The sequence below is a fragment of the Mchenga conophoros genome, linkage group LG6 (assembly GCF_057382185.1).
Source record: "Mchenga conophoros isolate Kocher_MC1m ecotype Shallow Benthic linkage group LG6, M_conophoros_male_GT1.1, whole genome shotgun sequence".
NCBI classification, from domain to species: domain Eukaryota; kingdom Metazoa; phylum Chordata; class Actinopteri; order Cichliformes; family Cichlidae; genus Mchenga; species Mchenga conophoros.
The window spans coordinates 33,652,799-33,668,733 of NC_140531.1; the positions used below are offsets into that span (position 1 = coordinate 33,652,799).

Genomic DNA, 15,935 nt, shown 5'->3' on the forward strand with positions numbered 1-15,935 from the left:
GAGCAAGCACTTTGGCGACAGTGGGAAGGAAAAACTTCCTTTTAACAGGAAGAAACCTCTGGCAGAACCAGGCTCAGGGAGGGGCGGGGCCATCTGCTGCAACCGGTTGGGGTGAGAGAAGGAAGACAGGATAAAATACATGCTGTGGAAGAGAGACAGAGGTTAATAACAGATATGATTCAATGCAGAGAGGTCTATTAATACCTCCTTTTCCTCAGCTTATTTCCGGCTGTATTCCTACAATATATATATATATATAGACATTTATGACCACTTCCAGGCAGCCTACAGTGTTTCACAATAACAAAAAAACACAAACAAAAATAATGCAGTTCACATGACCTTTCCAAGCGCACGCGAACCCACTATTTGAACCCTGGAACACCATCGGCTTGCATAACCACTCGCATAAACGGCGAGGTGTCTACGCAACCGGCCTTATTAAAGGTAAGCAAAAAAAATATGTTGGCCACCGTCTGTGCGGCTCAAAATATACCTCTCACCCCTTTTTCTGTTTAACTGCCCGGTTAACTAAAAGACGTGCAGCCACGGTAACCCAGCGCAACAATAGTAGACTAATGGTGGTGGTGCATGTATGCGCTCAGATCAGCTGTTTGCGGCCCGGGACATTGTAACTCCATCAATCAATGTAACCAGACCCGCATATAAATTATATTTTAATATTGCACCAATCAGTTCACACACAAAAACACACACATCCCTCTATTGAATAAAAAAACTTTTACATTTATGCCTTACTTTACCAATATTACCCATCAAATTATTTATCTGTTTTCTCATTTATGAAAGAGCAAATAAAGTAGTAAAGAGTAAATGTTTGGGTTAAAACTTAAATTTACCTGTTTTCTTATATAAGGAATATTTATTGACTTTATTGCAGTCTTCAGTTATACAGTCAAGAAATGTTGCACTTCACTGATAATTAAACATTTATTTATTTGTAAATCATGATTCCATCTTACAAACAGTGAATTATTATTGTAATTAAAAAGACTTAAATGTAAACAGAATTAAGCCAAGAGAAACTGTATGAGTGATTTAGGTAATACCTATTGGGTGACAATACATTTATTTTTTTTAAAAAGTTAATGTTGCATGAAAAGTGTCCAGTGTTTTTAAAAGACTAAAATATGATCACTGGTCAATATTGACATGTTATCTTCTGTTGTATTGTTATCAGTTTTGCTGTCTTTTTATATTAAATTAATATGAATTTGATTAAAAACATTCAATATGTCATCAAAAAGAAAATCAAGATAATAACTTTAGGTGGAAAAATATACAAATTTCACTCGTAGGAATATTTAAAAAAAAAAAAAAAGTCCCCTAGAGTTCATTTAATACATATTATCCTTCATTTCACTTCATCACTGAGGTATTTCATACCAAGACCACACCACTCACTACAAGTTTTAAAAAAACAAATAAAAACAATCCTGATAATTAACTTATATTTTTTAACATGATTCAAGTAATCACCTGGAAAACAAGAAAGCTCTTTTATTGCTGATATGTATAGCTTTTATCAGTATGTTCAGTACATATACAGGTAAAACATATATTGCCTTGCTGCTGTTGGTCCAGTAGAAGGTAAACTGTAGTTCTGCTTCATAGGACCTTATGGATGTGGATTACGCTGTTACAGGCGGGGCAGGAATGCTCCACATCCTTGCATTCTTTGACGAAGAAGGGGATCACATAGCAAGGCCAGCAGCTGGTTTGAACCAACAAAATGGCATCAAAATAATGATCACATCACATATTACACAGGTTTAACATAAAGCTTAAGTTCCTCGTGTGAATGATCAGTTATGCTGAATGTTTGTTAAAGATTAGGCAGAGTCGATAAACAAGTCTACATCTTGAACTCACAGAACTCACACATCTGTTAGTTGCTTACCAGAACTAATGGGCATGCAGTGAGAAGAAGACTGACTTCAATAACAATCCTCACGTTGTCTTGCATTGTCACCATATTGCCAACGATTTGTTGTTTTGTTTGTAACTATGATGTATGTAGTGATAATATTAAGTAATTTTCGTCGGTGTTTTCAGCAACAGTAACACGTATATTATGGTAATCCCTTTGCTTTTTGCTTTTCAAATATATATTACACCATTTATATTTATATAACAAGAACAACAGGAATTGACAAACTGCTCTTGAGTTATCTAATATACAATGGAATATTTTCTTTGTACACATATTCCATTCTGGGTCCTAAATTTAATTAGTTTACTAAAAAAGGAAACTTCAGCGTAGACCAAATTCTGTTTTGTTTTGTTTAATTTTAAAAGCTTTCTGTAGACCTGAATGGATTTGAGGTGCATCACACTCTGCAGAAACATCTGAATGTAAACTGTTTGCTTTTCACTGTCTCGGTTTTTACTAGAATATTTATAATATATTTATCTGTTGTTGAGTAACCACTCCTGTATGACATTTTGGAGCGTGTATGAGGGTTTTTTTGGTCATGTGTGCTGGGGTTTTTAACTCACCCTACAAGTAGTAATACGCCAAAAATTATCCAGGTGAGGATCCCAATTTTGTACTCGGTTTTAGTCACAACATCGGTTTGGCAATGAGGACACTTCATCTGTCCAGGAACATCTTTTGGGAGATGACTTTGCATCACCACCACCTGACTCACTGCAAAAACAACAAAGCACACTCTTCTGATTACTTTAATAACAATAATACTTCCTCACTAAAACACCATGAAGACTGGATTTGGAACTATCTCAGTTTTTGCTTAATTTTGCAAATTCATATTGAACTGAAGAAAGACGCTCACCTGGCTGCACAACCTGAGGTTGTAGTGCATTGTATTGGTATGCAGGCTGTTGAACTGGACATAAAGAAAAGATATTTAACTTTAAACAATCTTAACAAAAGCTGAAGAAAACCTTCAACCACACCGACTAAAGTGGCAAATCATAAAAGAGCAATACAGGCGAACTATTTAAATAAAATGACTGGTAGCTTCTGATCTCTCACCAATCTGAACAGATGGCTGAACAACAGGCTGGACAACTGGCTGAACCGCAGGCTGGACAACAGGCTGGACAACAGGCTGAACAACAGGCTGAACAGCGTTGTAGTCCAAAGGGGGACCGGGGTACGGTGGTGCTGGGAAACCTGTTTTGGGTACCTCCATAGTGTCTGTTTATAGGAGGAGGGGGAAAATTAAATAAAAAGTACAGTTAAGCTTTGTAATCTGAAAATGAAATAGAGTGAAGAGTGAAAACTTGGCAACAAGGTTGAAATATTGTAAAGCAGTGAATTATATCACAGCAAAAAGCTCCTGGGTTCATATTCAGCTTTGGGCCTTTCTGTGTGGAATGTGTATCTTCCCCCCGTGTCTTTGTGGGTTCTCTCCAGAGAACTCTCTCCAGACAAAGGACATCATGATTCTAAACAGGCCATAGGTATGAATATGAGCATAAATGGTTTTCTGTCTCTATGCACCGATCCTGCTTTAGATTGGCAGCCTGTCCAGGAAGTGCCCGCCCTCTTGCCCAATGACCGCTGAGATAGACTCACTGACCTGAATTCTTCTGGTTGTAATCAAAAGTAAAGGGTGAAACACAATGCACCTGTCTTACAACAATCCTTTTCATTCAGATGTGTATGCATAACTAATACACCACCTGCATGGAATGCAGTAGTTTTTTATCACTGAAAAAACAAAAGTCAATCATGCTTTGGCAGGCAAGATGACGAAAACCGTCATCATGGTAGCATGAAATGGTGATAATGTGTAATTCATCTCCTACTCTCTGTTTTTTACATTGCATGTAAATTATTGACATATTACGTTTCCTTTTTCTTTGTCAAACTATTGTTTCCAAAGATACAAATTACCTTTTATGCTAATTACATTTAAAATTCAAAAACTTTTTCAACATCCCCAAAGAATTATTTCTTAGGAGTATATATTTATATTAAATATATTTATGAAATCACCAAACATAATTGTTTGACTTGTATTTATTCTTACCATGTGTTTTCCTAAATATAATCCTAAATCTTTTAGGTCACAGAGATCAGGGTGTTATTTGCATATGTTTTCATAACTGCACCTATTGTGCCATTTCGGCATCTGCAATCCAGAAAATGCACTTGCTAAAATGGGTCACCTACAAAGAACTAAATGTAAAAGTGTACACCACCGAAACAGATCTTATTTAACCTGTCAGTGAGTTGATAAGAAGATAAAAGTTAAAACTTTCCTATGCGAGGAGCCAGTGCCTCTTTAAAAGTGGTATAAACACACATTCCATCACCAGATGTTAAATGGTTTTATAAATCACAGCAAAGTATAAAACGGCACTTGTGTAATTGTGTTTACTTTTTACATTTTATTCATTTTCATTCTTCCATTTTCTCTATTTTTTTTTTTTCAAAAACAAAGAAAGCCACCATTCATTGGATCAGTTGTTTTCATATATAACAAACAAAATGATCTTTTACTTGTTATATTTATATTAAACTTATTTAATTTTGTTCTGTTTGTTATTTATATTATACCAACAAGAAACCTTTTGTTTCATATTGTATTAGCACCGTTTTTTATTGTTTGTTTCTTTTTTTTCTTTCTGTATTTTCATAATTTCAGAAGAGATCAGACGGTCCTTACCTTGATGAATTAGTGAGACGTTTATGTGAGCCAACGGGATCCTGCTGCTTTCTCTGATGAGAGTTACTGGGATGAACAAATAAATGTTACAAAAAGAAGGTGGAGCAACAATGTGAGTAGACAGGTATTTCTGTTTACATATTCAAGAATGCACACACACACACACATAAAGCATGAAACATTCGCACATTGTTTCCAGCTTTTTGAAGATATGAAGTTTGGTTTTCCGGCATTTTTTATACAGGGAGCATATTCATTTACAGGTGAACAGGGAGAATTCATCTTAAATAATAAATAATAACAGCTTCTGTTTAAATATTAATGGTGGTTAACAACAAGTATTCTTAGCATTACAGGAGATTTGGACATCTTCTAGGTTTCCAGGAAGATATTAAAAAAAAGAATGAAAATGACCAAAAAAAAAAAAAAGGAAAATAGTGGGACTGCTGTTATCTCTTAAATGTGTTATAATCTCTTTCCAAAGTCATGGATGTTCAAAGTTTGGAACCAGAAGGAATCATTATAGATTTAGAAATGTTCTACAAAGAGGTCACTGAGATGTTGTTCGGACAGGATAAGTGTGGTCAAATGAAACGGGGAAGGTGATCAGAACTGCAGGGGTGGAACTGTCAGAAGGCAGAATAGCAGACACGCAGGGCAACCTGTGTGCCTGTGTATCCCACAGATCAGAAGGCAGAACAGGCGTTGAAGAATACACTGAACATCAGGAATAAGATCCAAGCAATCAGTACATACTCCCTATCAGTAAGAAATGGAAAGAGGAAGTGCAAGAATTAGTAAGTGTCGAGGGCACAATCCAGAATGAAACACATGGAGATGGGCTGCTCCTCAGGCAGCTGAGGACAGACGCTGAAGAGGAACAGGAGGAGGAACTGTCATGAATCAATGTCCCATCCCTTTATGGGCTGTACCATTGACAGATAGAGGAAATGGCTGGTATCAAGATATCCTACCAGTGGCTAAAAAAGGCCTGCTTAAAGAACAGCACAAAAGCTCTGATCATGGCAGCACAAAAATAGGGCCTAAGCACCAGATCCATAGAGGTATGAGTGTACTATAGCTAACAGGACCAAAGTTGTCTGGTACCAAGCACAGAGGATTAAGAGGGTTAAGAGGAAGATTCATTATCATTATTATTAGTATCATTATTAGTATTATTATTAGTAGTAGTAGTGGTAGTAAAAATTTATAAATTCTTTGGACAGACGTAACCAAGGTACTTGTACCAGAAGGATGGAATATAAAGTATCCTGTAAAAGCAGCCCAAGAGGTTCTGTAGGCAAAGAACTTTGATATTCTTCAATGATCAGTCGCCTGATTTGAGTTATTAAATACAAAACTGAATGCTAAAGATACACAAATATGACACAACTGAAAGTGGCTGCAGTGAAGGCCTAACAATAGAGAAAACATAGCACTTGGTGATATTTATGGATTCTAGTCTTCAGGAAGTCATTGACTTCAAAGGATTTTCATCCATCCATCCGCTTATCCTTTTCAGGGTCACGGGGGGCGCAGGAGCCTATCCCAGCTGTCATAGGGCGAGAGGCAGGGTACACCCTGGACAGGTTGCCAGTCTGTCACATGGCCAACACACAGAGACAGACAACCATTTGCACTCACATTCACTCCCGCATTCACACCTATGGGCAATTTACACAAACACAAACATTTTTGTAATGCTCTCTGAACTAAAGTTGACAGATTGCACTTCTTTTATATATTGATTGGTTGTATTTTTAATTGTAGTGTACAGAGGCAAAACTACAAAAAAGTGTGTCTTTGTCCAACAAATTACATATAACAAGCATCCTCATGATTGTTATGTTGACAAATTTGACCAAATTCTCAAAGTTTTGGTGTGGTAGTTATCAAACAGCCATCACTGTAAAAGACGTCCTTAGAGATCAAATACTTTATAATGATGAATGAAGTTGTTAGTTTAACTAACACAGCAGGATGAGAAATGAAAAGTGACATAAAATCCAGAAAGGCTACCACATGCAAAAGTGAAACAGGTGTGTGAAAGAGACTGAAGTTGTCAGGAAAATTAAGTGAAATGAAATAGAAATGAAAGTAATCATTATTAAATCCACATTGCTGATCTTTATTAGAAATTATTTTCGTCATTTACTTTTATGTTTGCTTAGGCTGCTGCCCCCGCGACCCGGCCCCGGACAAAGCGGATGAGGATGGATGGATGGATTACTTTTATGTTATATTCTAATTGAAGCAAGTTTTGCATCGTAGCTCCCATAAAAATGTTGCGAACAGCCTGCAGCTGAGAGAAATAACTGAAAGCTACTCCATGCAATATTACTTACTGTCCACTTGGTAGAAGCAGTGGACAAAGAGATATGCTGCTGGAACATGGCCAGTACCCCAGGTGTGAAACAATTAAGTACATTCAGTGTCGTCAGTTTGTATTGACAATCTTCACTTGTTGTGCACGACTCCTACGCCACTGCATCTAAGAGAAATTACTTTATAGATCAATAACTTACATTAGAACATGATTGCCTAAAGCTGGGCACTATATGAGCTCGTTGTAAACACTAATTAAGGGCACTGCTACAAGACAGGACCACAAAGATTGGGCAATAATCCAAATATTATCTTACGATGCATCTACCCTCCTCTTGACTAACTACACTAAAATCCTGTTTACACATTACTCACCACTTAACCACTTATTCAACTCAGAATCTTGGGGGAGGATGGAGACATAGGGTGAAAGCCAGGGTACACTAGGACTTGTGTCTAGTCTTTTGGGTAAAGTGAGCATGGTTACAGTTTCACCTGCACCCGTATTTCTATAAAAGTTTCTCTGAGTGAGCGGTGAAATTCTTTCTCTCTTGTCCTCATGACAAAATTTAATGTGAGTTTGCAGAGCCATCTATTTGAGCTATTTTCTGCAGTCATGATGTGTCAGTTACATCAGAGGTTGGAACAATGGATTAGGCATTAGGACTGTCACAAAGAGGCTTTCCTTCTATTGTACAAAGACATACAGGACAGGTCACAAATGTAGGTTTCTAAAAACTGTGGCTGACACACATTAAGGTTGCTTTGTGTTATTTAAAAATGACACTGTGAGAAAAAATCCTTTTTTTCTCTCAGTATAGAGAGTACAGATATAGAGGTCATAGCTGAGATATTGCAGAATAAAGCTACCTTCAGCTGCTCCCTTATTCGGGGGGTCAACACAGTGGGTAGCTCCACAAGTTTGATTTGGCAGAACCCAAAGGGATTTGTGTCTCAAGAAGAAATGTAAGTAATAAAAGATGTTACAACCAATGTTGTATCAATAAACCTTGAATATTATGGACACAAAATGATATTTTAGTCATCACCTTTTAACCAGTAAGGTTTTGTTTGTATTTTGTTGAAGGGTTAACAGTGTGTTTGTGAAATAAAAACAGTCTTCTTTCAGCATATAAAGATGATAGCTTTGAGGAGACAGCACCATTGCTTCTGTCTTTGGTATAAAAGAGAATAGAAATAAAATAATATCTGCTGTACTCCAGGGCATCTTTTTCTATTTTGTGTGTGCTCCTCTTGGTTCGTTCTAATTATGAAAAATGAAGACCTAATACCAACACAGGCCAAAAAGCTAATTACCTTTGGAGTGAGATCCAGTTAGGAAAATAGAATTTACAAAAATATATTCTTCTTTGTTGAGAATGGAGGTGACACAAAATGTCAGGAAAGAGATGGAATCGACAATTCATTATATGGGTATATGAACGTGAGCTGAAGTTGCTTATTAACTTGACATTACTTTCAATTTGGTTGCTCTGCCACACAGTTTGGAGATCCACATCTCCATGTTGCAGCTGCATACTGTCACGTAGTAGAGGATTTGTCAAAAATATGTGGATCAGCTGGTAATGTAGGCTATGCCTTACCTTTAAAAAACAGATTCGTTATAGAACTTCTTTTTAATTAAGTATGAGAGTGTTAAAAATTATCAAAGCATTTCACTGAAGGCACTGTTTCATTTCACCCCACCCACTCCATAAACCCGGTGTTGGCTGTATCCCAATAATCTGCCTCTTTTCCTTGTCTAGACAATAACGTTCACATTGAGCCAAGCCATGAACACAAATGTGGATGATCTGGTTTGAACTTGAACTTCAAACCTTTAAACTGTTGTGACTGCACACACACACACACACACACACACACACACACACACACACACACAGCAAATCTGCATTTATTTGTCCCACAAGTGCAAAATCTGCATTGTCATTGCAAAAAAGTGGACAGTGCAAGACAAAAGCAGCTAGATAAAAACTGTACAAAGAGCACGGTATAGAAAGTGCACTATACAATATATATATATATATATATATTAGGGGTGCAACGATATTCGTATTGATATTGAACCGTTCGATACAGTGCTTTCGGTTCGGTACGCATATGTATCGAACAATACAACATTTGTAATTTATTTTATCAACTTTCCTTCTGACGATGCTGTCTGTGTGGAGCGCTCAGTGAATCTGCGTTCGACTACTCCGCCTAGGCTGCACTGTCGACCCTAGGCGGAGCAGTCGAACGCAGATTCACTGAGCGCTCCACACAGACAGCATCGTCAGAAGGAAGAGCGCAGGGCAAGCTAGCAAGACAGAAGTTCTCCTTGCAACATGGACGTTCCCCACTTTCATTCAGATCTGGCGTTTGGAATTATTTTGGTTTTCATGTGACGTATGACCCTGAAGGTAAGCGAGTCATGGACTAAAGTAAAACAGTATGTTGGATGCGCCATGCAATGCTCAATTACATGGGTGGGAACTAGTGTGTTAGCGCAGTTAGCTCGTTAACGTGTTGGCCGTCTAGCCCCATGCACGGGGCGATCGGCGGTAGCTCGTTAACGGAGATTTGCCGTGTTGTGGCGTTAAGGTCATTTCAACGAGATTAACCTGAAAGCACTAGTGGGAACACAACGAATATGACTGCACATTTACGCCGACATCATCTTAGTGCAAAGACAAAAACAACAAGCATGCTACTAACTTTAGCCGAGTCATTTAGACAGCTGTTAGCACATGATTCTCCTTATGCTGCTGAGAATATAGCCCAGAAGAAGCGGATAGTATAGCTTTTATTTTGGAAAGAGGCATTTCTCTGTAATAAACTCTCTTTTCCAAAGATGAGTGATTCCTCAATCAGATACAGGGCTCGCAAAATCGCTAGCCCGACGTCCTGGGGCTAGCGATTTTTTTTCAGACGGGCTACCCTGCCCGTCGGGCTATTGTAGGAAGGAAAAATATATGTCAATGCTTTTGCATTCTTTCAGAAATGTAGCTGGGTAATTATGTCATTGGCATCGGTGAGCCACTGTCAATATGTGATATATTGAAATCGCGTTTGAATTTGCGCTTGTTTTTTTGCTTTCACTTTGCAATCGTGCGAACTGTGTATAGAGAGCGACAGCACTGATCTGTGAGTGATGATAATTTGTGCACCAATTCCTCTGACATCGTCTTATTAATCGTTAGCTTACTATGCAAACATGATAAGTGAAATCTCCCGCAGCTTAAACATGTGAGAGGTTGATCGCGCAGAGAATCGCTGAGCTTATGTGAGTGCGTGTGTAAAAGCAGCAGGATTTATATTTGACTACGATGACCTGGATGACTGAGAACCTTCACAGACAGATATATATTTTAGTTCTGCTGAGCCAAATAAGACAGGTCAGGGTGAAGAAGTGACAGCCAAAGAAAAGCTTACCACAAAACGGAGAAGTTATGACAAATCAGACTATAAGGCAAAAAGAAAGTGCAGCTTTATGGTTTCATGGACAAAAGAATTTCTGTGGCTGCAATATGACGAGCTAAATAACCAGGGCTGCACATAAGTGGTCCGCAGGTGCGCATTCGCTGTCAAAATAAAAAACACGCACAAGGGTTAGAGTTAAATTTAAAAACTGTACTTTTGAGTTAAAATATATATTTATAATTTTAATAAATGACAAATTAAAAAGGCATGAACATTTTATTTTGTATCGAAAAAATATCGAACCGTGACACCAAAGTATCGAACCGAACCGTGAATTTTGTGTATCGTTGCACCCCTAATATATATATATACACACACACATCTATATATATATATGTACAGTACTGTACAGTAATGCCACTGTTTTGCACATGTCTCACTCTGTATATTTTATTTTATATATTTTATTTATTGTTTACTCTATTTAATTTGTAAAATATGTGTACACACACACACACACACACACACACACACACACACACACACACACACACACACGTAGAAAAATATTTAGTATACACATCCGGAAATGCATATACTATTATATATTGTACATATATTTATTAGTTTCAGATGTAGCCATTCTTGTATTTTGCTTGTTTACATTATTGTATTTTGCACAACTCTGTTGCTTGTGAAGCTCGCACACAAGAATTTCACTCACATGTGCTGTACCAATGTACCTGCACATGTGATGTGACAATAAAAGTGATTTGATTTGATTTGATTTTATATCTAGATATAGATGTGTGTGTGTGTGTGTGTATAACTAGACTTTATGCATATTATGTAAGGTGTGGCTATATAAATGTATGTACAACTCTGTGTATAGATGTTTATGGACAGGTATGCAATGTAGTGACAAGGATTGACAACTAATATTGCATATGAGAAATATTGCACATAGAAACTAACATGGTGTATTGTACGCTGCAGGTAAAGTAGCCTTGCAGGGAAGGAAAGACCTGAATCTCTCATGGTTGGGGGTTGGGGGAGGGTGTGTTTGCACAACAAAAGCAGCAGAACAATGGAGCTGAAGACCTGTGAAAATCTCAGCGGGGTGCCAAGAGGTGTTAGGGTCGGGGGAATTTACGCAAATTTGCGCAGGACTAGTAAATCTAGTAGTAGGGACTTGTACCAGGGAAAAAAGGATCAGTAATTCTAGTGTGAAACTGAAGATTAATGAAGTAATTGAGTTAAGTCTTCTTGACTTACTAGGTCTAGTAAATGTTTTTCCTTCAGGGATGGCATCCACTATACAGATTCTTACACCCTTGCAACACTTGACAGCTTTCCTCCAGGCTTAATCCTGTGTGGGTAACTGATGGTCCATTAGCAGTGTTCCAATTCTTCTTTGAGCTTTTTTTCATTTGTCATTTGTAGTTTCAGGATGTCTTTCTTATGAAGGTCCAAGACTGATCAGCCAATACCTGACTTTGCTTCTACCTTCAGTGTGATGGTAGGTTCAGAAGGGTGGTTTCCACAACTTTAATGTAGAAGGAGGTAAGTCTCCCATTTTACATAGGGCATTGAGTCAAATAATGCCCTATCTAAAACTGAATTTCATGAACTCTGGGACAACACTGAAGTTTGCTACATTGATACAGGCCACTACTAATTGGTTAGATGCAATTATGCCACTCTTTGTATAGGGAAACCACTCGTTGTATCGGCTGATCTCTTTCTGTTACACCTGAGCAGCATCAATTTGCAGGTTATTAGCTTGTGTTACAACTGTCTGACATTCTACACTCTTCTTCAAGCCAGAGCACAAAGTCCACCAGGTTATAGTTGCCATCTGTAGAGGCTGAGCAGGCAATGCCGCTCTGCAGGAAGTTTAATTAACAAGCCTGTACTTATGAAGCACAGCCTAGCTCTAATTCACAACATGGACACAATGTGACCAGATGTTGTACCTTTTTTAAACCACACACAACAGTTAAGGGTAGAAAGTTTGATTAGATATCTTAAAAGAAGCCACTTCCTAGTTTGAAAGGTCCTCTGTTTGTCATTTTGTCTATTCCTGCTGAGTCCCATGAACCTTTTACAAGTTCAAAGCGAAAATACTTGCACAAAGGATACATCAGTGCATCCTCAATTATAGTCCCTCCAGACAGCCTTCTCTCTCATCTCTCCTGCACCACTTTAGGAATGGAGACATCCTTCAGTGTGGTATATTGAGACTGAAAAAAGTACCTCATCTTCCTGTTGGTGTGTGTTAGTCTGTTTTCCAGTTTACTTCCTGCTTTATTTAATATAATTTCATTTCATGTTTTTATTCCCACCCTTCAGATGTGCTCTATTATTGCTCTGCCCACTATAAATATGTTTGTAAGTTCTCCTGTAGTGTTTCTCACCTTGTAGCTTTCCCTGTTTTCTTCCCCTCTTGAGTACCTATGTTTGGTTTGTTTAGTTATTTTATTGGATTTTTCTGTCCATCCATCTATCAACTTTTCCTCTACTTATCCAGTTCAGGGTCTCAGCAGGCAGGAAGGATATACTCTGGAAGGGTTTTAAGGCTAACACAAAGAGACTGACAGCAGTTCATGCTCTCATTCCTTTAATGTCAATAATTTAAACCTTTAAAATCCAATGGAAAAGAACTGTTGAATGTGTTCTTTATTTAGAAAAATACCCTAAATAAAACAGCATAACAGCTACTAAACAAACATTGTCCTTGCGGTAATAGTGCCTTTTTTTAAAAATGTTACAGCAGATACTTGACCCAGCAGCAAAATGCTAAGACTCTAAGAAAACTGGACTAATGATTTACACATGTTACTGATAGAAAAGATGGTGAGAAATACATTTTACGGTTTCTCAGTCAACTGGAGACTAATTAAGTAACAGGAAAGGATGCTATGTTGCAGGAGGTGGAGATGTAACGGAGACTGGCAGGCAGTTTGAGGAGTGAAATGTGGACAAGGATCTGGAAAAGCTTAAAATATAAGAAATGCACATAAATGGAAAAACAAATAAACAGCAAAGGCAAATAGACAAACATCCTGCAAAATCAAATACAGAAATGTGATGCAAATAGTAGAACTAATATGGGAAATGTTTGCCTGGTGAATCTTCACATTTTAACCATTTCCAGAATCACTAATGAGTGGATGACTTCAGTGATGTCAAAACTAACAAAAAAAAACACTTTTAGATTCGTCCGGTATATCTGAGAATAACATATGTTAAGTATTGGGACACAATAAATACTTTTTAGGTTTAATATATAGCATTGTATTATGAATTTCACTCACAAATAAACAGGAAGAGAGCAGGAATCGCTCAAAAAAGGTAACACCTATAATTTGTGAAACAGCATCTGCTGATGTTTTTAGAAGCTGCAGAAAAGCTACCGAACAACTGAACTTTCAAAATCTGTAAATCACGGACAGTCTGTTACCAAAAATCACTTTCTCTCATGTCGGCAGAATTGGAAAAAACAACTGGACAAAAAGCAGGAATGATGAAGGCTTTTTAACATACAGCGTTTTGTACATAATTAGCATCACAGTAAGAACAGATGGTGAAAATGTCATAAATTAGTGAAAGTGCTGCAAGAAATCAAAGCAATTTAAAAACCATTCATAACAAAATGGGTTTCATAGTTCTCTTATATTGGCTCCAGTCTCACATTACATTACATTACCATAATGGCATACCTCTTGGTGGAAATGATAAAACTGAACACCAGCCACCTGAAGAGAAGTTAATGAATGATAGCAAAACCTTAACTCACCCATAGCCATAGTTTCTCTCATCTCCTACCTTTTGTTGAGTCATTCTAAGCCTTATGCCTCCATGTTTACACAGTGGCCCGTGTAACCAGACAAATACTCTCACAATGAGCCACGACGCAGCTTGAAAATTATTTCCTTCTAAGTAGCATCAAAATGAAAATAACACAATAGAAGCTCCTTGCCCTGCTGGCACTGTTAGCACAAGAGGGCCGAGTTGTTCTGTACGCTTGATTTGCTTGACCTTTTAGCTCTGCTTTTCTAATAACAAACAAGCTTAGACACCCACACCAGCAAACACACAAAGCAGGAAAGGCAAATGACACACCGAACATCTCAGTATGTAACTGATAGTTTTGCAGCCAGTATTGTGCTCCATTAGGTTTCTGATAGGCTTTTTGACTGAAGAAACATCTCAGAGAGAGATATGAATAATATAATATAAGACGGCGTGTTTAATATTAAACAAAGTGTGTTTGTATGTAAGACATGTTGCGTATGGGTTTAACAACAGATTGAGATAAAGGAGTGATGAAATGACACTCCTTTGGTCTTTAATGTCTGACAAACTGACTAAAAAATTATGAAAAGGTAAATACAAGTGCACACAAAAACAAATGTGCACAGTTGTTCCTGATTTTACCTTTCTATCTAAGCTCCCTTTTAGACTTCACCTTTCATTTTTATCTAAAAAAGTGGCACTCTGTCATCTTCCTAATACTCCCATCTGTTTCATCCCTCTCAGTATCCCTTCCTTACCTCTCTTTGATTTCTCAATTCAAAGAATTGTCATCTTGTCTTTTGCTATGAGCTTCTTCCTCCCCACACTTTCTGTGGCATTCACTTCTATACTTGGCAGCATGGAAGTTCCAGCTCCTGCCACAGAAAAAAACCCCTCCCAATCATCAATAAGTGAACAAATGTTGTATGAAGTGACGGACACAAAGGGACTAAGAGAGTGTGCAGTTGTCAGAGATGTGACAAAGAGAGCATATGAGTCATCTTCTGTGTGGTCTCATTTTTCTGCACGTCATGTAGGCTGATAGGTGAACTATAGACGATGTTACCTGTCTATCTGTCAATTAGTAGTTGTGCTGCTGTATGTTACTCACTGAAGCACCAGCATAATTTATTTTTAATGTGTTTGCCATAATAAACTTTGAAACAGAATAGTGCATGTGATGGACAGACTGCACTGCAATTCCTGTTTTGGTTTTTTTTGGTTTTTTTTATGTCAGGCTGCATTTAAACAGCTTTAAAATGTCAAAATCAGCTTGTTTCACTTTGAGCAGGGGATTTCCTGATTACATATGTGACATGCAATTATCTCATTTAAATATATTATATATGATTAGGGTGGGTCTTCGGTGTAAACCACAGGAGAGGGGTAAACTGGTAGTCCTTCCAGATTTTGCAATAATTTTCCAAAAACCTCCAGATGACATTTTTTGAAGACTGATCTTTCTGTTAAATGATTAATTATGTTTGACATACAAGTCTTGCGGAGACAATGGGCGTTTTTTCTGGGTTCAAATTCAAATTGAAGCAAAGCATAATGATTGCAAGCACTAGCAGTGAGTAAAAAAAAACAACACGTGTACATTAAAGTCAAACACAAAAAAGAACTAATGTCCTGTTCCTCATTACAGCTAGGATATTTTGTGGTCTGCGATCTATAAATTACTAGATGACAAATATGGTTTTACAGATTATTCAATGACTGATGGTA

At 37.6% G+C, this 15,935-nt stretch overlaps 1 protein-coding gene across 1 annotated transcript; it reads right to left on the reverse strand.

The window, feature by feature from the left end:
* Positions 1 to 716: 716 nt before the first annotated feature.
* LOC146573059 (lipopolysaccharide-induced tumor necrosis factor-alpha factor homolog) lies at positions 717 to 5,158 on the reverse strand. The gene is made up of 5 exons (XM_085277592.1): positions 4,662 to 5,158; positions 3,020 to 3,184; positions 2,817 to 2,870; positions 2,521 to 2,671; positions 717 to 1,735 (listed from the first exon to the last, which is right to left on the reverse strand). The coding sequence occupies exons 2-5, from the start codon at positions 3,177 to 3,179 to the stop codon at positions 1,630 to 1,632; spliced, it is 471 nt and encodes a 156-aa protein (XP_085133718.1). The 5' UTR covers positions 3,180 to 3,184; positions 4,662 to 5,158; the 3' UTR covers positions 717 to 1,629.
* Positions 5,159 to 15,935: the final 10,777 nt, after the last annotated feature.

Coding starts and splice junctions, on each gene's coding strand:
- LOC146573059 (XM_085277592.1), bottom strand. CDS start 3,179: ATGGAGGTACCCAAAACAGGTTTCCCAGCACCACCGTACCCCGGTCCC. Junction 2,871..3,019: donor TCAGCCATCTGTTCAGATTG/GTGAGAGATCAG, acceptor CTTTATGTCCAG/TTCAACAGCCTGCATACCAA. Junction 1,736..2,520: donor GGCGTATTACTACTTGTAGG/GTGAGTTAAAAA, acceptor GGTTCAAACCAG/CTGCTGGCCTTGCTATGTGA.